General features: G+C 32.8%; 4 protein-coding genes across 6 annotated transcripts; 2 read left to right on the forward strand and 2 right to left on the reverse strand.

Annotated features, from left to right (window-relative positions):
* The first annotated feature begins 3,001 nt into the window (after positions 1–3,001).
* On the forward strand, positions 3,002–9,402 carry LOC126745709 (GPI transamidase component PIG-S). Its single transcript, XM_050453685.1, has 3 exons — positions 3,002–3,167; positions 3,229–4,222; positions 9,181–9,402. Exons 1-3 carry the CDS (start codon positions 3,101–3,103, stop codon positions 9,281–9,283), a joined length of 1,164 nt encoding a protein of 387 aa, XP_050309642.1. The 5' UTR covers positions 3,002–3,100; the 3' UTR covers positions 9,284–9,402.
* A 6-nt stretch (positions 9,403–9,408) lies between these two features.
* On the reverse strand, positions 9,409–16,143 carry LOC126745708 (transmembrane 9 superfamily member 4). Its single transcript, XM_050453684.1, has 8 exons — positions 15,931–16,143; positions 15,468–15,859; positions 11,533–11,688; positions 11,195–11,472; positions 10,941–11,144; positions 10,466–10,883; positions 10,224–10,407; positions 9,409–10,170 (listed from the first exon to the last, which is right to left on the reverse strand). The coding sequence occupies exons 1-8, from the start codon at positions 15,946–15,948 to the stop codon at positions 9,931–9,933; spliced, it is 1,890 nt and encodes a 629-aa protein (XP_050309641.1). The 5' UTR covers positions 15,949–16,143; the 3' UTR covers positions 9,409–9,930.
* Positions 16,144–16,296: 153 nt separating this feature from the next.
* Positions 16,297–17,139, forward strand: LOC126745710 (uncharacterized). Its single transcript, XM_050453687.1, has one exon. The coding sequence runs from the start codon at positions 16,586–16,588 to the stop codon at positions 17,072–17,074; it is 489 nt and encodes a 162-aa protein (XP_050309644.1). The 5' UTR covers positions 16,297–16,585; the 3' UTR covers positions 17,075–17,139.
* Positions 17,094–24,168, reverse strand: LOC126745707 (armadillo repeat-containing protein 2). Of its 3 annotated transcripts, none has more exons than XM_050453682.1 (14): positions 23,664–24,168; positions 23,399–23,540; positions 20,923–21,194; positions 20,580–20,867; positions 20,218–20,468; positions 20,050–20,152; positions 19,399–19,571; positions 19,141–19,337; positions 18,915–19,083; positions 18,721–18,858; positions 18,434–18,668; positions 18,230–18,376; positions 17,541–17,801; positions 17,094–17,483 (listed from the first exon to the last, which is right to left on the reverse strand). In XM_050453682.1, the coding sequence occupies exons 1-14, from the start codon at positions 23,794–23,796 to the stop codon at positions 17,257–17,259; spliced, it is 2,736 nt and encodes a 911-aa protein (XP_050309639.1). In that variant the 5' UTR covers positions 23,797–24,168; the 3' UTR covers positions 17,094–17,256. The 3 variants fall into 3 exon arrangements, with proteins under 3 accessions (XP_050309639.1, XP_050309638.1, XP_050309640.1); XM_050453681.1 differs by having other exon boundaries at positions 20,529–20,867; XM_050453683.1 differs by having other exon boundaries at positions 20,640–20,867; positions 23,664–24,167.
* Positions 24,169–24,584: the final 416 nt, after the last annotated feature.

Below are 24,584 nucleotides of genomic sequence, written 5' to 3' on the forward strand. Positions count from 1 at the left end.
CTTAAAACTATAAGCCTATATACATATACTATATTTCGTTTGTATTATAATTTATTATAAATGCAAATACACTTCTAAATTTTGAAAATTTGTCTTTTATTTTTGTTTTTGATTTTGAAAGCTAAAACAAAAATAAGGAAAAATGAAAATCCTGCAATCTCCCTCCACTTATTTATTAAACATTTAGTTATTTAAAATTCGTTTCGAATGTTTCGGACACAGTGGTGTCCATCATCAGGGGATAAAAGGTTTAAAATTGGTATTAGATATACGCCCCAGGGTTTGATTCCATGTCAAAAACTCGCCGATTTATTATTATTGTTTTTTTTTATTTTAATATTTTTAATTTTATTTGTTTACATTCTGTTGTTGAATGTTTAATAAATAAGTGGAGGGAGACTGCAGGATTTTCATTTTACCTTAACCTACCACTCCACTGCAAGTATGGACTATTTTTTCACTATTAAAACAAGAATACCGTAAACCGGGGTTACTTTGTCACCTTTTGAACACACTTTTACTTGTAACTCCGGTATCCTTCGGAATTTGGGTGGCCAAAAATTATGAGTATACCGACGAAATCATCCTCTACAACTACAACTATGCTAATTTTTTTATAAAAAGCGATTTAGCTTAAAAAAAATATATTGATGGTGACAAAGTAACCCCGTGGTTGGGGCTAGTTTGTCACAAAGTTTTATTAAAGTTTAAAACACCTTAAACGACGTTATACTGACAAAGAAACCCCAGATATGGGGCTAAAATATATTGGCGTGTGTCTTAGGTAGGTACCTAATTTTTTTTTAACATCCAAATGGTGAAAAACACGAAAAATGAACAACTTGCTTATATAAAAGTTGAAAAATATTTATTTCTAGTAAACAAACCAGAAAACAAAACAAGAAAATAGAAAATAAACTTATACATACATTTTGGTATCGGTAAGTAGTAGGCAATTAATGCCTAAATAAACAGGAACTTTGATACACAACCTTAATGCTGTAGTAAACAATACAATACAATACAAAAATATTCAATTTAACATAAACTTAACAAAACAAAAAATGAAAACTTCACTGAGGTTAATCAATACGGCACTAAACGTTAAGGCACTAGACTTTAGTTAGGCACATATTCGTCTTCTTCGTCTGTATGATAGGGATCTTCATCCGAACTATCTTCACATCTATCACAAATGAAATAGGGATCCCTACCATCATTATTACAGATGCCACAAATCCATTTTTGACATTTGCAGCATTTTATCCATTCAACTCGACATTTCTAGTTTTCCCACAAACACTTACAGATGCCACATTTGTTTGAATCATCTATTTTTCGTGTCGATTTTCTTAATATAAGGAGATTTTTTTCTTTACCCTTAACACCCAACTTTGATTTATTTGTTGCGCTCTTCGAATTTCCTTTAGAGGTGGATGGTTCTGCATCATCATCGACAATATTCATGGCGCTCTCGCCTACTTCTGAGGAGTTGATGGACGAAGCATTTTGGCCTGGTTCTATTTTTTTTCCTCGTTTTCTTTTCTTCTCGGGATTTTGAACTCCCGTATGTTCTTTTAACAACTCAACTAAACTTTCGTCTAAAGTTCTCCCAATTTCTTTTTCCTGAACAGCAGTATCGGGAAGTTTTCGTAGAACCTCTTGCGCATTACATGGATATGAGCCGGTGGTGCGAAATCCTGATATTAAATTTTGCGACACTGTGTCACTAATGGCCACCCAAAGTCTGTTCAGTAAAATGGGAAATTGTTCTTTTGGAATTGACCCTTGGAATTCGTCAGCTTTCGAGAATATCACGCCATCCTCTTCTTCATTGGTCCGAATACCGCCAAAGCCGAATGCAACCATTAGATGTGTGGCATTGGGAGGAAACGGGCTCATATATATATCATGTTCTTGTGCTGCCTGTACGACACTTGGAGCAAAATGGCTGGCCAAGTTGTCTCTTACGAGGATCACTCTTTTTCCAGGTTCTCTTGTTCTTAGGACATGTGGAAGTAAAATTTTCTTAAACCATATCTCGAATAAGTTGGCGTCAAACCAGCCACTTGGACTATTTTTGTAAACTGTTCCTGGTGGGCCGCCTTTACACCAGTTTTCATAAATATTATTGGCTTTATATACCACCATGGGCGGCAACAAGACTCCACTGGCGCTACCGCAGACCATTATGCTAATGGCTGTCCTGGAATGATTTTGGACACGTTCGACCCTTTTCGAGTTTCGTGGAACAATGACTTTTCTAGCACCGGGATCATCAGTGACGTTTGTTTCGTCATAGTTATATATATGATCCCCACTAGAGTTTAATAATGCAGGTGTAATATTTGCAAAAAACTTCAAAACATCCTCTTGGTATTGAGGATCGGGATCCTCAATACCAAGAGGATGATTTTCTTAAAGAAAGAGGAATATTTTCTTAAGATGGGACCAAAAATAATCACCTTAAAAATAATCCCTTAGATCATTCTAAGCATAGTCCTTTTAATCCTAAGTCTTTGTCAATGTTCTAAGCATAATCCTGACTTTTAACGGACACGCTGTATAATTTGTTCCATATATTAATCTGTGCATTTACCATGCTTGAGTTGTCCACTTTCTAATGCTTCAATTAATGAATTTTAATCATTAGTTTTATTTGAGCTTGTTGATGATAGCAATAATAACATAGTTTTAACTACCACCTTAAAAAAATGTACACCATATTTGTGGAATAATTATGTTCATTTTAATTATTGTAGCGCTCTGAAGAAGGCTTAATATAGGCCGAAACGTTGGTATAATAAAAGTTAAAAAGGCCTGGAGTTTTATTTGACCGTGGCCATATATTTAACTGAAACTTTCAAAATTAACATTGCTATTTATATTACAACGCTTATGTTTGTCTATCATGTTACAACTTGAATATGAAGAGGAACACAATTCATTCACTCATCCCTTAGCCTTAGCCACTCCCGCCTTACGCATTCTTAAATCCCATCACATATCCACAATCCACTGTCGAAACTAACCTAATAGAGCCACTCCCGCCTAATTAATTCAAATATTTAGGCAAATTGTAAACTAACATATAGGAAAAATGGTTACTGAAGATAATATTAATAAAGACCCTCCTGAAGAAGATTCTAAAAATGTCGATACTGAAGGTAAATAAACCCTTATATTGATCGTTTACAAAGTTATGTGATATTTCTTGCAACTTTTTAGATGAAACTGAAAGAACTTTTAGGTGTTTAAGCATCATTTCATATTTCTTAGTATTGGTGGTACTGGGTATTCCAGTTTGGTGGTACACAACCCGCGTATATCGGGCACCACTCCCCCTTAATGAAATCGGTGATTTACAACTACATCCTCAAAATACCACAGAGTTTGGCATTCCACTTAGTCTAGAGTACGATATTCTGATCAGCTTTATCAATCCGGACCCTAAAAACTTAAAAGTTACTGTAGAACCATTGGAAATTGATGCTTATCTGCAAGAAAATTTTGTACATAAACTCGCCCCTGTGGCACAGTTACATGTAAAGTCCCAATGGCTGTATTTGACAGAATTGAATATAAATGCTGCAAAAATAAATGATCATGTTCCTATATATGAGCATGATTTACCATATGTGATTACCCCATTAGAAACAAAATTGTGGACAAATGTTTCTCCTCGGCCCAGTATTAACTTGGTTGTTTATTTTTCACATTCGCACGCACCACTGCACATTTATCATGCAGACAATAAGTCTAAACTTTTGTCAAACTCATTTATAAGTCCAAGATGGGGTGGAGTCTATATAGTAAATCCGACTTTACAAGGGGATGCACATTACGAGTATAAAGCTCACAGCAAGCAAATTTTCAGAACATTTTATACAATGTTACTAGAACTATTTAAAATTGAAAGTTCGAAAGATGCAAGTATCACAGATTTTAAAATTAAGAAGACTCATGACATGATAGAGTCTTCTAAAAGAACTTTAAAGTCTCTTGCGCAGTTGCTCTCAGAAATTAACAGTATTGTTATAAGTGATAATGTAGCAGAACAAATAACTGTTGCTTTGGAAAGTGTTAAGATGGCTGAAGAGTTCAGGGAAAAGGGGGACATTGACAATGCCCTGGCGTATGCCAAAGAAGCTTTTAAGAACTCTGAAGAGGCATTTGCTCATCCTTCTTTGTTGGCTTTATTGTATTTTCCTGATGATCAGAAGTAAGTATACTTTTACTTTAGACTATTTTCTATAATATACAGAAAATTCCCAAGGCAAAGGACAAAATTTCAGTGTGACTTAGGTAAATTTGAGTTGATGTTGATTGATAAACATGGGTCCACACATGCTTTCTTATCAAGATACAATTTTTTTAAATTTCATAATGTCAATGGGATGAAAACTACAATACTGTTGGTTACAAATCAGTTCAACCCTGGGATGTGATTTCTACACATTTCAAAGGATTTAAATCCATTAGGCAGGTGGACCACAAAACACTATTAAATTAAATTTGAAAACAAAATGTCTATAAGGAAGCATTTCATTCTTATTTTTATTGCATATTTTTACCTCAAATATATAGTGATAGAGCTTTTTTTTAGCTGATAAATAAGATTTGTTAGGAGCATCTGAGGTAGCAGGTTTTACATTTTCAAGAAATCTAATGTGATGAGTATATAATCTCAAGTTTCATGATTGATTATTACAATATATAGAAATGTTTACCACATCATAATTATAAAATTCTATTCTTTTCTATTTACTGGTTTAATATAAAAATTGTTTGAATTAGAACAAACTTTCCCTGTTAAGCTTTTACTATGGTTAATGCCTAGTTTCAGCCTTCAAAAAGAAATCTTTTTTTACTAGTATTCCATATGGAATTTGAACTTTTATCTCTTTAAAACCAGGGTTGTGTTGCTTGAGGAAATTTTTAGAGAAATTAAAACTATTAGCATAGTGCCAGACATTTTAATTTTTTTTTAATCTATTTTGTCCTATCTGCTAAAATAAAAAATGATGACTTTTAAACATTGTTAACTTCGAACTGGGAAAACGGAATCAAATGAGCTATAGTATTTTCATGAAATTTGCTGAAGATACCCCTTACTAAGGCAATATTTTGTAAAAATGCCGTTTTCTGATTCGCCCCAAAAGTTGCCCCTTTTAGCAGTAGCCATTCGAGGAACTAAAATATAATTTCTAGCAATTTCTCACAGTATCTTTTGTTAATTTTCCTGCTATAGGCCACATGACTAATACTTACTTGATAAAGCCAAGAGCCATTCTTACCTAGGTACATACCAAATAGTTTTTTTGCTCTACAGCTCCTCAAAGGCTCATTTGGCGACATATTTTTAATAACCAAAAAAGGTTGTATCCGGGACCAAAAAAGTCTCGTACTACGCCTTCAAGTTTTCTTTCCTTCGATTTCTTTTCTGGACACCCTCTTTAATGATTTTTCACTAGTAAATCTCAACTTCAATTCTCAAACTCACTGTAGTATAGTGAATAAGTTGCTTTGTATAAATGCATTGAGTATTGCACCTTTGGAAATAATTTGTTAAAAACCCCTATGTTCTAATGCGATCCTCATTTGCTTTCAAAATATAGCGTAAACAATTTGCTACACTAACGTGATTTTAATTATAGCTCTGTTTTAAGTGATTCCTGCTTTCCTTGACAAACACTGCGGCATTTCTAATGCGTCGAATTAGGGCCTCCCGTCGAGTGTCGACTTTCACTTTGTACAAGTTTTAAATCGGCCCCAAAAACAATAGTCGAGTAGTGTAAAGTCTGGCGATCTTGGAGGCCAATAGGACCACCACGGCCAATTCGTGGTCCTGGAAACTTTTCGTCCATATATTCATTAACTTCCTCTAAAAATGCTTTACTCATTTCGCAAAAAAGAAATAAGCAGTTCTCCCCTATGAGATGATTTTCTATAATATGTGGCCTAATTAAATAAGCTTTAACCATAACTCACCAGACGTTTACCGAAAACTAGTGCTGAAAATTTGGGTGTGGATTTTTGTCTGACCAAACATGTATTATCGATAAACTTGTATTATCGATGCGATCACGGGTGAATGTTACTTCATCAGTAAAAAGTATGTGAGATACAACAGGATGATTATTATTTATTCAACGATAAAATTACATATGCCAGTTGTAGGTGCTTTATACACTGCCCATGATATGACCAATTGAGTAGTAATTCTTCGAGTGCTGGTCGTTGCATCATCTACCAAATCACAAATATTTTTCTACTTCTAAACCTTGACGAAAACAAAGAAAAACACAAAATCACGGCCTTACAACGTATAATCACGCTACACGTGTTTCGCTCTAGTTAGAGCATCATCAGGCCTTTAAAAGCCATCCACACACTTCACAGTACATAAATAAAAAACTAATAAAAATAATTTTTTATTTAAGTTGTGAGATCGTGACTTTCTGTTTTTCTTTGTTTTCGTCAATTTTGTATGTTGGTCTCTTGTAGAATGATGTATTCTAAACCTTATGACTGACACTAATCTAGGTCAGAACAAAACGGACCAAACAATCGATATCTACAGCATTTGTGATAAAAACACACATTGTGACTACAACTGTTATCCTAAAATTATATTACCCTGCTTAAAGACTGCAAATGGCACGACGCTGTGTAGCATATAATATGTCTACATTGCCTCTTCGTTCAATAGCCTGTTAGGAGAATCGACTACTTCGCATGCAATGGACTACGGCCGTCGTCCCACCAAAGATACGCGACGGCGACGCGATACGATTTCGCCTGGACACATTCAGACAACATGCAGTTGCCCCACCAAAGATACGCTTTTCGTGTTTCCTACGTTTAGTTGTCCAGTTTAGTTCAAAATGTCATCGAGTGAAGACAAGGATGTGGTTGCAATGTATTGGTATTTGCGGAATAGAAAAAAAAATAAAAAGGCAAAAAAAAGAAAATGGTGGATGCATCCTTTTATTGAGAAAAATAAAAAAAAATGTTTGTTGCTGCTAAGGAGCTGTACAGACATCCATTAAAATCCAGTTCAGCATTTTGTTGTGCCATAATAAACAAAAAAACAAAACTTCGATAAATGAAAAAAAAACGCCAATACACACAGCTTGAATGTTGCTTCCACAAAAAATAACCTTCAGGGTAACCTTGAAGGTTATTTTTTGTGTTCGCAACTGACACGTCCAGTCTCCCGGCAACACGCATTTGGATGTGTCTTCGGCGCAGCGTTGGTGGGGACAAAATGATTTTAAAACGTGGGTTTGACACGAAAGATACACGCTGGCGACATCGCGGAGATGTGGCGTCGCTGTCGTGTATCTTTGGTGGGACGACGGCCTTCGTGTTGCCGGGAGACTGGACGTGTCAGCGAAGCAACATTCAAGTTGTGTGTGTTGGCGTTTTTTTTTTCATTTATCGAAGTTTTGTTTTTTTGTTTATTATGGCACAACAAAATGCTGAACTGGATTTTAATTCAAAATTAGTAGATGCTGTAGAGAAACATGCTTGTTTATATAATTATAAGCTATCAGAATATTCGTGAAAAGATTAGACTGAAAAAGCTTGGGCAGCAGTAGCCAAGGAAGTAAACAGCGCAGGTTTTTATTAGTATACAGTTAATTTTTCTCACCATTTTCTTTTTTTTACCTTTTTATTTTTTTTTTCTATTCCGCAAATACCAATACATTGCAACCACATCCTCGTCTTCACTCGATGACATTTTGAACTAAACTGAACAACTAAACGTAGGAAACACGAAATGCGTATCTTTGATGGGGCAACTGCATATCGTCTGAATGTGTCCGGGCTATAGATGTGCGGATAGTATATGCGCTACTCGATACTTTAATATCTGATACATGCGAAGATTCGAAGTAATCGAATCCTTCGACCCCAACTACTCGTTACTCGAATACTTTTTTAAATCCCAAATTTCCATGTCACCGGTGGCTGCTTATGCGTTCTAAATATATTTTATAAGTAAAATATGGCAATATTGTTAATAAAATGAAATAAACCGCCGCCGATCGGCCAACAATAATTAATAATACCTATTTATTTACCCGGCGTTGTCGCCACACACTTGCTTGATACTTCGATACTTGATACCTATACTCGATACTTTTACCTTGTTCTAGGTAAAAGTATTTGAATTCGTCCGTCGTGCCCGATTACTTGTTTACTTTTTATTATCATAAGTATTAAAGTATCATTTTGTAATATCTTACTAAAACTTGATAACCCTCTATTATACCCAAAAAATATAACAAACGCCAATAAGCCCTAAATTTAATATAGGTATTCATATCAAATCTTAATATTCGCCTGAATATTCACTAACAACTAGTCAAGTCATGATTACTTTGTAAGGAATACAAAGTATCTGATACTTTGATATAAATTATCAGTATCTACTCGATGCTTATAAAAGTAATCGTTGCGCATCACTAGTCCGGGCGAAATCGTATCGCCTTCGCGTATCTTTGGTGGGACGACGGCCTACATTTGAGTTTTAATATTGCAAGTGTTGGAATTAGCGCTCAATTCTGCAACCTTTCGATGTTCTCGCTTTTCATTACTTTTAATCTTCGAATACTTCGCTTCGAATTGAATACTCCTTCAGCAAATCTCAGTATATTTACACTCTATTCCCTCGCTTTTTATTTATTTATTACCGTTTGCCAATTTACTGCCAATATTGGTACAACTTTTAAGGACCATATTAGTCTTTTCACTCTTTACGTAAATTTAGTGTATTCTATAGTTATTTTCTCTGGTTTTAATTTAATATCTGATCTCTAGTGTATTAAAATTCTTTAATAACAAAACCAATATCGCTTCCATGGAAATAGATCATTTGATTTGACCTGAGCTCAGGGGTCATTAAAACCCTAAACCTCTGAATATTTTAAAGAAACAAGTAAATTATTGGATTAACTAAAAATGTATGTTCTTATTTTGAGTTAATTCGAACTCTCAATAATACTTTTTTAAAACAATAAATAGTACTGTTTTCTATGGTACTCTTTTAGCCAACTGGACGTTAATTGTCCCTCTATTTAAATATGATGACAGAAAACTGAATATGAATTTCATCAGCATTTATTTGATTGGTAAAGAAGTATAGAACAAAACTAATGAATTTATTTTTAGGTATGCCATCTACATACCCCTATTTCTACCTGTAATGATCCCAGTAATCATGTCCTTGGCGCAAATCACAAAAAAGAAGAATCCCAAACTAAAAACTCTCTAAATACTTTTATAAGAGACTGATTTTTTTTTTTGTATTATAAAAACCACCAAAAAACATAGTGTGTACGTTTGTGATATAGTTTGTTTTAAGGAAAAATAGAAATCAGGTAAAAAAGAAAACGCACATTGTATTATTTACCATATATATAAAACCTAAAAACAGGTGATGCCAGATGAGAGTATGTACAAGTTCCAGTCAATTTTAACTAAAGCAAAGTCTATCCGGAGCCTATTTGGTCACAGATTTGTTCGGATACAATTTGGAATTGTTTAATAATAAAAATACAGCAAAACATAAATTTATTTTTAGTCTATTTAAGTGTCGCTTAAAGGCTTCCTGACTCAATAAAAAAAAAACATAAATATTAACTTGTATCCAAAGCAATACAAGTCACAACCAAATACTAGCTGTGCTAATTATATTAAATAAATATTAGCTGATACCAAAAATAAATATAGTGCGTTATATTACTGGAGTCTTTCATATTCGTATTCCGGTAACTCTCGGGTTACTCTTACACACAACATTTTCGTATTTATTTAATAATATTATAAACATTTATCTTTGGAAATAAATTTTGTATGTATTTGTACAAAACAATTCGCCTCCGATAGAAAGAAAAAAAAAAACAAAACGACTTTGGCATCTTAATCAATTTTGACGGCAGCATAAATTTTCTTAACAAACCAGTATGCCGCATAGAAACCGATGGTACCAGTTAAAAGCCAGAATGTAAATACCATCAATCCCGTATAACCAATGTAAAGAAGTGTCGGTATGAATTCTGTTATTTCCAGTTTGGTCATAAAGTAGTAAAAGGAGTAAGCCAGGATGTAGAACGCGGATCCTCCGGATACCATGAAACTTCTCCACCACCAGTGATAATCCTAAAGAAAATTATTTTAAAAATTACATTAATTGATTGGTACATTTTTTGTACCTCTCCGCAAAGCTGGAAATATACCATCACTATAGCAATCTGAGAGCAAGAAATCACCAAAATTATAAACACTAAAAACAAGAATCCGAACAGATAATAGAACTGGTTTTGCCAGATTGCTGTAAAAATGAAGAATAACTCAATAAAAACTGCTCCAAATGGTAAAATGCCCGCGATCATTGTGCTAAAATAAAATAATAAAAAATAAATACAAGGGTCTTAAAAACCTTGGTATGCCTTACCATAAAATGGAATTCATATACCAATGCTGTTCAGGCACTTGTCTTGGAATCTGGTTCGTCCTTACGGGATGCTGATAAGGCTGTTTCCTATACCCGAAGTAATACCCCAAATAAACCAAAGGTAAAGAAATAAAAACCCACATAAGAAGCAGAGAAATCATAGTGGCAAACGGGACGGCACCGCTACTCGCTTTGCCCCATATAAAGAAATTCAATACGAAAAATGACACCGCCAGGACAGCAGGGTAAAAAGTAGCCGTTAAAAAAGCCGCTCTTTTCCATTCTCGTCCCTTCATAGTTTTGTAGAGTCTAGCCGATAGATATCCTGCGACAGCGCCGTTTAATAAGTAGAAAATAATAGCTGCGTTGGTTAAGGCTCCTCTGGAGGCAGGCGATAAAATACCCAACATTGCAAAGACTGAAAAGTTGAAAAACATTAAAAATATTCAGAAATTTTCGAGGAATAAATGCTCACATAAAGTTGGTAATGCCATCAAGAAAATTTGTATTCCGGAACCCACTAAGGCAGCGAAAAATCTGGAATTTCTTGGCGGCCTAAATACGTCACCGTGCACTAACTTCCAGCCAGTCTCTTCAACCGCATCATCAAAAAACTCGTCCGCGTTATATTTCGCTATATCCTTTCTAAGTGTTCTAACCATAATCATTGTTAGAATACCTAATAATTCAAAGATTATAGTATTTATTACTAAGGGGCAATATCCTCACCTGACAAGAAAAATATAACAACGATAGAATTGACAATAGAAAACCAATGTATTTCAGCATCAGTCATGGCCAAATACGTGTCCCATCGAGATGCCCAACTAACACTCGACTCTTCCCATTCAACTTCATAAGTAAAAAATAATTTGGTCCCAGTGTTCGGGTCCACGATTTGGGGTTTGGCATCATCTTTGAAGCTGCACGTTTTGCCGTCGAATTTAATATCCTCCATAGCTACAGATTTGGCACTCAGGCTAAAGCCGACTACTCGATATACCTCACTAATAAATATCCGGTTTTTAATGACCAAAATATTACCATATTGTGTAAAAATAACTTACGGTTCAGGCTGGTGATAGTAAAGTTTAAATTTTAGATGATTGTTGATGATGTTTTTATCGCCAACAGCGTTACCCAATCTGTAGCCATGTTCATATTCAAATTCTCCAGATTCTGAGTTTTTCCTTGGGGTGGCGGCAGGAAGATTATCTACGAGCCTAAGAAGAACGGAACATTTACAGTATTTGAGAGCCAAAATGATTCCTTGTTTATACCTATTTTACAGAACCTAATTTAAGCAGCTTACATTTTGACTATTTTAAGAATAATTTTTTATGGTTTTGTTTTTCAAGTCCAATTCAAATATCTTTTATTTAAAAAACTGTAAACCAACAAAATAGTGTTATCCACAACTGAATAAATTCAGCTTCACATAAAAAAGAAAAATACTAAAACTAGTTTTTTGTCCTGACTCAAAATCAGAGAAAAATTCTGAAAACTTCCACATAAATAAATAGCAAAATTTGATTATAATAATCATAACTAATAACATTTATGAATTAAAGTACACTAAGTTAAAAACATGAATAGACTTTGTTAATGATTTTAAATAAGATGTGCAATAAAACAATTATACCCTATTTCAGAAGTGTATAGAGCAATAAACTGGGGAATTCCGTTCTGTTTGGCTACATTTCGTGGTAGTTCATAGGCGCAGGTACTTATAATATTTATGAATTTAATTTTCACGGATTAAATGCTTTTATTTTGAAAGAGATTAAATACTAAATAAATACTTTTAATCCTTTTGTATAGGTACCTATCTTTTAACGCTTTGTAACATGCAAAAATGGGGTCAGGTAATATATACAGACTATAAATACTTTTAAATCATATTTTAAACGTTAGTAGTCACTGCTACGCTGTAGTGTAATCAAAATATTATTATCCCAATATTTAAAAAATGGAGGTATTCAGTCCAACGAAAAGATGTACTAAAAATTCTCCACTATCGCTGAGTGAAAAAGTTATTATTTTAAATGTACATGATTGCATAAAACACGATTACCCTAGTTTTACTGTGCAAGAAACTGTGCCAGATCCAAAAGTGACATTTTCAACTGTTTTACTCTACATATTATGTTCAATAAATTTGTGAAAAAAATATATTATTCCATTTAAACAAAAGTAACTTTCTAAAAGAAAATAGCATTTAAGTACATTAATTATAAGGTAAAAAACAAGTCCCAGTTGCACGCCTTTGGCGAACCGTTTTCAATGTTTATCAGTGGGTAACAATGGGCAAAACTCATAAATTGACCCAAAACCGGGTGGCACTACCTGCAATCAACGAAAAGAAAGAATTTTACATTGAAACTAATACCCAACTAAGGTAGTGGCATAAAATATTGGTGGATCAACAGGTACCACTTTTGCATACCTAATGAGGTTTTATTGCTCTACACACTTCTGAAATAGAGTATAGTATTAACAAACTTTTTAAAACACCAACTCAAATCTATGATCTAAAAACTCTTGAACTATAATCTAAATAAATTAATTTTTGCGTTAAGATGGTTAAAATTGTTCTAATTATGTTCTAAATATTGATGATTAAAAAGAGTTATAATTTCAATTCATTAGGAATATTATTAAAAAATTAGAAGAAGCCAAAAAACAGAAACACGTGTCGGCAGGTACCATCTTTACTTGTTCTCCTTCCCCTCTTATGGAGTATCCTGATAAACCTATTTTTTTATTATTAAAATATGTACAAGAATAAGTGGGTCCTGTCTCTGTTGCAGTCAGCCTGCAATTTGGAAAATTGAGGCCTGGTTAAGAAATTCCATACATTTATCCTTATTTTTGAACAGAAATATTAAGCACTTGTATATATACAATCCAGCACAAGTGAGAAGCTGAAGATCTCTAAATCTCTACATGTGTGTTTAACAAATACCAAGTTCAGCTTTAAAGAAAATTATATGGATGACAAATCTTCATTGGGGATTAAAAATAGTCAAGAGTCATTATGTTGTGAATGAAAATGGTTATTTTGGTCAAAAATTGAGATACACACATTTTCATATTGGCATAAAAATTTTTGAAAAATTAAGCATATTTGTTAAGTTAAAGAGGACTGAAGGCTTTGACTATGATTTTATTGACGGAACTTTCTCTTTTTAAGGATCTTTCTAGAAAATATAAGTTAGATTTGGTACCTTATAGACCTATAATTTAAATTTTCCTAGCAGAGAAGTAACGACGATTCTTCATAAAATTTCTCAAGGATATATTTAAAGAATCTTTTACTTCAAGCCTTTTTAATAAACTTTATGAAATAAATGGCATTTCTTAAAAGTTCTTCCTTTAGAGTTTTGTCTATTCATTTAAATGCCCAATAAAAAAACATCTCTTAAATCTATAAGTATTTAAATCAACTATAATTATATATTATTTCAGTAATATATATTAATGTTTTTCACGTGATTGTGATATATTCCTATTTCATAACTTTAAATATTTGTTTTTTTATTACAGATCGCAGTATCCTGTATATTTATTTAATTAGGCTTAACAGTAGGGCGATCAGTTTTTTGCCAATACAAACATATATTTAGCTGTTATCAACATACCAGTAATAAATTTACATTATAATTTTTTTCCTTAAAAAGTAGAGTATTGGTTAATTAAAAAAACTAATTAACCTTGAAAATAACATTAAAAAATATAAGGAAATAGGTATTAAGTTTATTGTTTTAGAAATTTGAATAATCCTAAATGTATATTTAAATTACAATTACAGTGCCCTATGCTTATGCCCTACAATCTCGACATTTTTAGAATTCATTTAACAGATGCTTTTTAAATAGTGGAAGAAGTGGCTCAATTTGTGGAAGTTTATGGGAGTATAATTGAAGCAACTGAGAATCTGATCTGACTTAAACTACCTCTACTACCTACTTCCTCAATTTAAGATATGATATAAAATACAATAACTTTTACATATCATAAGTTATAACATTCAAAACAGTATGTTGTCAAAAAACAATGTTTAAAGGTCATTCCCAGAAGGACAAAAAGCTGGAATTTAGGAGTCTTTTCAATCAAATATTAAATTCAACAACAACTTTAATATGATTGGCAAAAAAGTACCACTAGGTTTTATAATCAGAAATTTTGTCTACTTATACTGTCAATACATTTTTTTTAATGCAATAGTTTGACCACACTTAAAGTTTGCATCTATAATTTGGTTACCTCAATAAAAAGTTCATATTAACATAGAAAAAACTCAAAAATGCTTTTTAAGTTACCTTTATGAAAAAAAGTATATTATTTACCAGTTTGCAGTATTTATGTACAATAACATAATAATAAATATTGTGATCTACTCTATTAATAAAATGGAGTTTCATGTTCTTAAGGTTATTTTGAGACCTAGAAATTTAAGTGCATTTAATGTAATTCGTGTAAGTTGTTTGCCTCTTAATAAAATGTAACAAAGTGATCAAAACTGTGATATAGATACCATCAATACAAAATATGTTATGCCTTAAACAAGTAATGCTTATTATGCATATACATTGATAACAATCAGCTGCTGTACTGTGATTTTCCTCTTTGTAAGTTTTACTTTTTAATTTGGTTTGTATAGTCTTTTTGTTTTACTGTGGGTTTTTTTACTCCTTTTTTATACAGTAACTATTTTTAGTTATATCTAGTTGGTAGCTACTTTCTCATTTTAAATACATTTATTTATGTTTTCATTAAATAGTTGTTTTGACATGATTCTAAATGTTTGTAGTGGTTTATTACTATTTAATAAGTTTCATATAATTTTAGTTCTGTTAAAAGTTCAAACACATGTTTGAAAATCTCTTTAGGTACAAATTTCATTTTTGATTATAAAATAAATTTTTTTTAATTATAAATTGCACTTTGTGTATAGAATAATATAATTGTATAAACACTGCTGAATGTAAAATATACTTACAAATGAACAAAATACTCATGTTGAATCCGATCTACCACCATCTGAGATTCCCCAATGCTCCAATGTATGGGTTGTTCTGGTGTGTGGCATAAGAGTGCACAAGAAGTACTTTCGGCCATTCTTATAGCATATGGGGTGTTAACAATCCTGTCGCCCCTAAGTACCTCTCCTAAATTCTCCGATTTATAATGGATTGAACTAGCACCCCCTTTTGGTAAGCAAAAAGGTAAAGAATAGTATTCATAGGGAAGCTGTGTATGAATACTAGTCATTTTCACAGCCTTAACTTCTAGGGGGTCTCCTTTGTGAAAGTCAGTTGGGGCCATCCCAGGGACATAGAACTGGTGACTCATTTTTATGCATATTATGAGAATTATGGCTAGTCTTGAGATCTAGGTTAAAAGACAAAAGAAACAAGTCGAAAATTTCGAATTTGTTTGAGAATAACAACACAAATATTTACCTTTGGAAGGAAGTCCATTTCGTCTTAATTTTTAATTTAAAGTCAATAGACACACCTTATCAGTTTTCAGATGCTGAACTCTAATCGGATTTATGTTATTATATTATTAAAAATGCTAAACTAATCATCTTCAAGTAGATTTTCAAAGAAATCTGAAGTCGTAGGCTGTGGGAGTAATAAAAAATTTTATGTTGACGTAAAAATAAAAAAATTATAGGTTAGGTCACGTCCTTTCTAATGTCAGTACACTTACAACTTCAACCAATCACGTTCGAGGGGTTTTTAGTGCGGAAACTGTTGGTTGCTACCAACAGTTACAGTCTCAAAAAGATAAATGGTTACCAAATCTTTTGCAGATTAAAAAATACTTTAAATTAGAAAGAAAGCACCTATAAATTAATTGCCAAATTAATTCAAACTTAACCGAAAAAGAGAAAATGGTACAATTTACATTCAAGGCTAAAAATTACTATTCCTTTTACAACACACCCGTGCACAATTTTGACACCACAAAAAAAACTGGCACTTAGTGATGCACTTTCATTACAAATAGGAAACGCTACAACTTCACAAATTATTGACGTTTGCAACAGCTGATTTTTGTTTGTTTTCTGTCGAGTGTAAACAAACCGCATGCTTATTATCTCAAAATACGATGGATCTTTTTGAAGATAAAATATTTAAGAACGACGTACTCTACATGAAAAGCCTAATAGGACGAACTGTTAAAGTTACCACTATGGACGATGAACATTTTACAGGCACAGTGTATGTCATTGATCCAATATATAAGGCCATTGTTCTTCACACTAGGAAGTCTGATTCTACCACATTCGACATGCATATGATACTCCATCACGCCATTAAGTCATTGGATATCGAATCAGAGCTTGTAGATGAAAAGTACCTTGAGACTGAGCCTCAGGTAGTGGACAGTGAAGAAGTAACTTCAAGGAAATGCAGGGTGAAAAGGTGGCTTGAGAGAATGTTTATTAGTGTGAATGAAGTTGGAGATTACTTAAAAATAGACGACCATTTACTCATTATGCCTCCTTATGGATTAAATAACTGCATTTGTAATAGTACTATTGTATTAGAGAAAATCCAAAACCTAATATTGTCAATGCCTGATGATTTTCAATAGTTCATTAAAAAATGTATCATAGGGTATATAATTTATTTCATTTGTAATATATATTATAAATATAAGATCAATATCTTTTTCTACACTATCCAGGTTCAATACAAAAAGTATACCTAATTCTAAATTTGCTACATAGATTTTAAAATAGAGTATATTATTATTAAATAATTTGTCAGCACCTACTACCATGCCGAGTAGCTAACATTTGTGCTAGACTCCTTGGTCACAGGCCTTGGGCTTTTTTCATTATCTTCAATCTGGATTTGATCAAATGTATCAAGAAAATACTCAATTTTCTCCAGTAGATTTGTAGCAACATTAGCAAACTCTTCCCAGATCAGATATTCTTGTGTAACAAATAATTCCATCTCTCTTGTCACTTCATCTATCCCAAAAAGTTTTTCTTCATCTGGAAGTTTATTAATTTATTAATTAAAATGTTGTTGTGTGTATTTGCTCTACAAACCCAAGTGGTCAGCAAGAAGTACCAACAACTGATGGATTTCTCCTTCGCTAAACAGTTCATAGAGGTCAACAGTGTCAATACAGTAATTCCACAAGACTTGGCATATTAAACTCCCAAGAGACCAATCGTTTTCACAAAATTTAGTGAGAATTTCAACCAACTTTGACACCCCTGCTTTGTTTTTAAAAAGTTTACGAGCTTTGTTATCTGACATCAAATTAACAAACACTCCTATTGTTGTTTTAAGCAGAGTAGGTTCATCTAGAAATAATAAGGAAGATAAAGAATAAATCAATTTCTTTTTTTTTATTAGCATGGAATAAACTACCAGGACACCATTTTTTTTTGCAGCAGGTTTAGTATTGACTAATTGAAATCCCTGAGATGTCAATTTGATTTTTGAAAGTACTGTGTACATATTATGCTAAAAGATATAAAAATATTGATAGTGCAACTAATATAGTCTTGTTTTGATATGAAGGAAATAAAATGAGAATAAGAACAACCTTCAACCCATTAAGAGTGTGAGAAGTTACAGAAAATAAAGTAACCCATAATTAATATAAAGAAGATAAGGAATACAATGCTTTCAATGCATAATATAGGGTAAATAGAATGTGCGGAGAATTTGAGACTTCCACAAGAAACCAGCATCAACGCATCTTCAAATAAGACCTTGTATAACCTACCAGTATCCAGCAAATGGATTAATGTATTAAAAATTTCAGTTTCCGAAATATAATTCCGTGTAATTTTTGATCTGGATAAATTTCCCAGAATCCTCATTGTTTCGATAATACAATCGCTGTTTCTGGATCTGGTATATTCCATTATACCTAAAAAAAATCCGTAAAACGCAAATTAATAATTAATTTCTTAACATCTTGTATTACCTTCAGCAATATCGATCTGTTTAACATGGAAGACATCCAGTTCCAAATCACTTGAATAATAATAAGATAAATTATTTAAGGTGCTCAGAATCGATAACACAAGTTCCTGATTCTTTTTAAAAGGATTACTTATTAAGACTTTTAAAAATTCATCAATCAATCTGTTTCCAAACTTCTCATTTAATAATTGCCCTATTTCTGGATTAATTACCACATTTGCTATCACTCTTATCACCTAAAATAGAGACTATTGAATTATGTAATTAAAGATTTAAGTGCATCCTTACCTTTATCATAACATCTTCGCTTGCTCCATTGTTAACATCTTGATTTTCTAGTTTTAAGGAACACAATTGAAGTGTTCTTTCTAAGTACGTTGTCCATAGGGTTAGTAAACTGTTGATCGAATTTTCCTCATGGAAAAACTGGCGTAAATAAAATATTTTTCATTTCAACAAATACTAATTACATTAAATTTTACCTTAACTCTGCTATTGTCAATTTTAGCAACAATATTGCCCAAGGTGTAAGCTAAACGTACAATAATTTCCTCATTGGTTTCATATAAACCAAAAAGTTTTATAAAAATCTTATAAATGCCGTCGATTTCAACTAAACTATCGCAGCAAACGTCATTAGTTGAAATGGTGCTAAAACCATCATAATTCATATAAATAGAATTATGAGTAAATATGGCAAAAATTCACCTTAAGGTTCTGGATATGTTAGCAACAATATCCTGATCATTACAAAATAGCTCCAAAGATTGACAAACCTGAAAAACAGTTCCACAGAAAATAAAACTGTCATAAATATGCTCCTCAGATACCAAGTTTCTTAAGGCTCCAGTAAGTTGGAACAGCACATGGTTGGTTTGCTTGGGTAAAGGAGCTTTATCTTGTTTCTAAAAAGATTTGATAACTAATTTGGCTGGATTATTAGCTTAAGGGATTATTAGTACATACAGCATTATTTATAATCTTGATATGCAAAACCATTAAGGGCAAAATGCCTAGTTCCACCACTTTTTGCAAAAGCTGGCCGTTCATAGTTAGGAACTTAAGGGCCCCGTATGCGTATACGCATGCTTCTGCGTCGTCTAGGGGGCTTGACCGTCCAAGAGCATCCAAAAATAATTCTAAAATTTAAAAACGCTGTCAAAAACTTTGAAATATATGGGCTTTAATAAGAATACACTTGGAACGTATTGAAGACTTGATATATGTATTAGAAAAAATAGTTCAAGTATACAAGTAAACAGAAGAGAAAGGGGAAAAAAAGTTTATGTGTATTTTGTATTTTTTATGGTTTGAAACGGTTTAATTTAAAGTAATTAGGATTCGTTTTCTACCAAACGGTTGCAATCAAAATGCATTCAATTGCATGTCATACATCAATAATTATATACAATTTATTTTCCTACCAATTTTTGTTTGAGTTGTTTTCTGTCTTAAGATTTTAATTTTTTAACAGGAATTTCATTTTAGTCTTTCACTAAAATTGTATCTTACTGCAACTACCAGGTAAGTAATACATTAAAAGAGGCGTTTAAATAAATCAAATATTTATAGACAGAAAATTAAAAATAGGTAAGTTATTGTTACTTATAAACGTACCAAGAAGGTTTTTTCTGAAAAACAGGTTATCATTATGGTCATTTTTTGATATTTTAAATATCAGCTTGCACACCCCACTGAGATTATTGCCAGTCACTTTAATCTAAAATTAAAAAAAAAAGCTATGATAAGGCCTATATTTTGAATACAGGTACATGTTATACGTACTGCCAAAATAACTTGAGCTATGCTAATCAGAATCTGTTCATTTTTCGACTCGACAAACCTATAAAGGCTTTTCAAAATAACAATTTTCAGCTTTGAACTGACTTTCGAATTGAGCATTCCGTCGTTTTCCATAAACTCGTACAGTTCCTCCAGAAGTGCTTTCACAGTTTCGTCGTCATAGTTTTGAAGGTCTATTTTATTTAAATTCTTAAGGATGTCGTCTATGGTTCTTGGTTTTAAATCGTTCGTGACTAAAACATATTAAAGACCTTTCAGGAGAGAATATCAAACACTTGTAACTATACTCTAACCGCCCACAGTGCTAAAATGCGACTCAAACGTTCCCCACCCTTTTAACCCACCTGGATCTGTCGCGATCCCCCGTTTATTGTGCAAATTATTTAGTTGATTAGTAAGGTAACCTGTACTAGTAAATAGGGTTTCGGAATGTTCAACAATCTGCTTATTATCAAAGATCTTGGTCAGGTTTTGCGGTCCCAAAAGCAGACATTCCGATAGGGTAGATTGCTTTGTTATCGGCTTACTAAAGTCTCCGCTTTGATCAAAATCCGTACGCTCCTGCGGTGAACTAAACGCCTTTCTAGTGTCCTGTGCTTTTTCTGTATTATTAATTTCCGATTCTTCTGGTACTAAAATAATTAAATGTTACCAGATTGTATAAGTATGGCATTATAAAATCATTACAATTATCAAGTGAGGAGGTGTTCTGAAAGGTCTTCCTCTTCTGCAATAGCCTATTATCCAAAGAAGGCAATCGGATTTTGCAAGTTTCTTTCACCCCAATGTTGAATATGCTTCCGTTAAGTTCGCCCAATGAGCTTGAGCGATTGTGAGTTCTGAGTTCGTCAATCCGTGGCGTGGGCGGGTGCTTTGATACATGATGAGGTGTAAATAAATTTGAGGATTTGTCGGGGGGAGTTACTGGAAGGTCGGTTTCATTTTGAAGATATCGTAAGCTAAAAATAACATGATATATTACTGAAAAAAGCATTTGAATTAGCAGTATATTTAATATTAGAGATGGTGTTTCTTAATAGTATCCTTTTATTGAGAGCCCTCATAACTGCTAAATAAACACCTTAGGGCAAGAATGTTGTTTGAACGGCCTTTCTCAGATTTCACTGTTGGCACTGAAAGATGCTGTAATATGTAAGAAATTGAATATAATAATAAGAAATTGGAACGTTTTATGAAGAACTTGGAGTAACCATAAAAAACCAGGAGCACACTCATAATTGGTGACTTCAATGCCTAAGTGGGACAAGGCGGAGTTGAAAACTGCGCAGGAAACTTTGGACTTGGACAACGTAATGAACAGGGAGATCAATATGCTAAACTTAACCGGCCAATCTAAATTAAAATAAAACATTCAAAAGAAGAGTGGTTAAGAAGAAACTATGAGGAAAATTAAAAGAGGTATGACAGTTTCAACATGCAAAAGAAAGTCAAAGAAATGACAGGTCTAAAAGAACATAAATTATCCACTGTACTGAAAGATAGGGAAGGGAATCTCTTAACAAATGTCAAAGAATAACTTGCACAATGGACCGATTATACACAGAAATCCTTAAAGAAGAGATGATTCATGGCATTCAAGTCACAAAAGTGGAAAAGTAAGTGGTTCCAATGAATTTCCCATCGAACTGCTAAAGTAAATTGATAGTGACTCCATCGACATCGTTTCCATCTCCAGGACAGGCATTATTCCTAACTAAAGAGTGGCTCCAATCTACATTTATAACGTTTATAGTGCTACAATCTATGAGGAAGCTCTTACAGAAAGAGATGAAGGAATAAAGATAAACGGTTAACAATTGAGCAATTTTAGATATGCCGACGTATTCATCTCAGACAGCATTGAAGATCTGCAGAATCTGCTGCAAAAATAAATGACTCTTTAAACGATATGGACTCACATTATATGAATTTAATGAAAACAAAGTATATGGTTATTACAAAACCTCAAAATATAGACGTAAACTTAACAAATGATAACATTCCAATTCATAGAGTCACACATTATAAATGTTTAGGCACAATAATAAACGAAACTGCTGAACAAGAAATAAAATCCAGAATCGAGATAGCTGTAAAATCTCTCTCTTTATCAAACTGAGAAAGTTTCTTTAACGCTAACGCTAACGCTAAAAAAAAGAATCTCGAATATTTTGCACATATTTCCTTTACAAATACCAATTGCTGCAAAATACTATGGAGGCAAAAATTCGGAAAAGGCGTTGTCAGGGTAGAAGAACTTCATAGCTGAGAAACCTTAGAGAATGGTTCTCAATGTGTTCTGTGCAGTTGTAAATAAAGTGTCCGTAGCTATGTTGATAGCAAACTTCCGCTAAGAAAAAACAAATCGAAACATCGGTTTCTAAATAAATTACTGATGAAACATGATACGTTATTGTAAATAATTATTAAAGAGAAAAAAAAAGTAGGAGTTCATACTAAAATAAGTAGAGGTTCCTAGAATCTTTGATAAAAAGTGTGTAGTTTAATAAATATAGAACTTCGTAAAAATGTATGTGTATGCATTTTCTCTCATGAAAAATGTGTGGTTCTGACAAGAAAAGTATATAGAGATAAACAAGAACAAATTTAAATTTTGCTTAGTACACCAGAAGTTTGGGATGCTACAATATACATTTCTTTGAACAAATATAAAATTTAAATAATAATAAAAGTTTTCTTACATCAAGCTATATCACCAGATAATGTGCATGCAGTAACTTAATTAGATTTAATAGAATTTCTCCAAAGTATTTAGTGAGTTTGTGACTAAGTATGGTATGTTGTGAACCTATCAACTGCGCTTCATTCATAAAATTCCACTTTTTTCGTGTAATTAATACAAGTACAGACCAGAAAAACCATTTCATTACGATCCTACATGAAATCTGGCACCAAGACGCATTCAAATGCCTAAAAGTCACATTTTGCGCTTTTGCTCCGTTCATAATGAAATACTGAAATAATACTTTAGTTTCTAGTCAGTCATCTTGATAGCTATCTAAGTCATGAGTTTCAGAAGTAATTCTTAAAATCCCTTTAAGAAGTTAAGTGGAGAAAAAGGATAATGAGCAATAATGATACAAAAAAATCACTTTTAAAGCATATAAATTGCGCTTTATCATCATGGAAATGAAATAATTACCTGAAAGAACTCGGAGGTCTATCTCCTTTCGCTTTCTTGCTGCCATAGAGATGTCTTTCTTTATCTCGCGGAGTGAACGGTCGTTGAGTCTGTAGCGGCTTAATTCCAGAAGATGAATAGCTTGTTTCCGGATTTTGACATTCTATTTACAAAGTAAATTCTAATGAATAACTTATAGGCAAACAAGTTTGCATGTGATTACTTTGTCAATACAAACATTGCAAAATCGTTCTAAAAATACCCGCGAAATTTATTTGCGACTTACCTTTAATGGCCAATCTTGCTTCGTTGATAATTTCAGCACTCGTTTTTCTTGTAGAACTTTGTCCATCTGAATAACCGGGAGAAAAGTTGACAGGGTTTTTCGGTTTCGATAAAAAATTCTTAAATTCCATCATCGTGGCTACAAGACTTGCACATTTTAATTAAGCTTAATTACAACTACTCCAGTTAGATATTTCGTCATTAGATTAGTAACTATAAAACAACTTCACAGCTATGGTACACCGTATAAATGAGTATGCGAAGAATATTAAACGACGCACTTGGACCTTTCCACGACAATCACTAGTTTAAAACAGAGGGTATTTTCCAGAACGGAATTACGGTATATCGATTATTTCTGGAAAAACTTGGCTTTCGGGCATGGCACGCGAACCGGATCGATTTTCTTTATATTATTCAAAATAGAATTGGGGCAAAATACTGTAATGTCATCGACATCCGTAAATTGATGTCCTGTCAGGCCGATGATGGGCCGTTTGGAAATTACCTATAAAGAATTGACCTATATTAGTTTTTTTTTTGTTTTTGTTGTTTTAGGTCAGGTATTGATGTTACCTGAAATTGGGGCTCGATCAAACGATAAAGCTTCCGTTAATATATTTTTTTATAGGTGAATTAATATAGGTTTTTCTATTCATAAAGAGTTGTAGTACCGATCAATTTTGTAAAAAAAAACATGTAATATTATTCCTATTTATTTAAACAAACGAACATGTTCAAAATAATTATAGGACATATATTTTATTCAGGTTTCACAACACAAATTTTATTTATATATACACGTCCGGCCAAAAAAGTATTAGAGTGCGGAAATCTATGTGTAAACTTTAGCAATAACAGGTCCAAACAGCACACAAAAAAGAACATTTCCAAGCGTGTGTTTAACATAGTGAGGACTGTC

This window comes from Anthonomus grandis, chromosome 16 (genome assembly GCF_022605725.1).
Source record: "Anthonomus grandis grandis chromosome 16, icAntGran1.3, whole genome shotgun sequence".
NCBI lineage: Eukaryota > Metazoa > Arthropoda > Insecta > Coleoptera > Curculionidae > Anthonomus > Anthonomus grandis.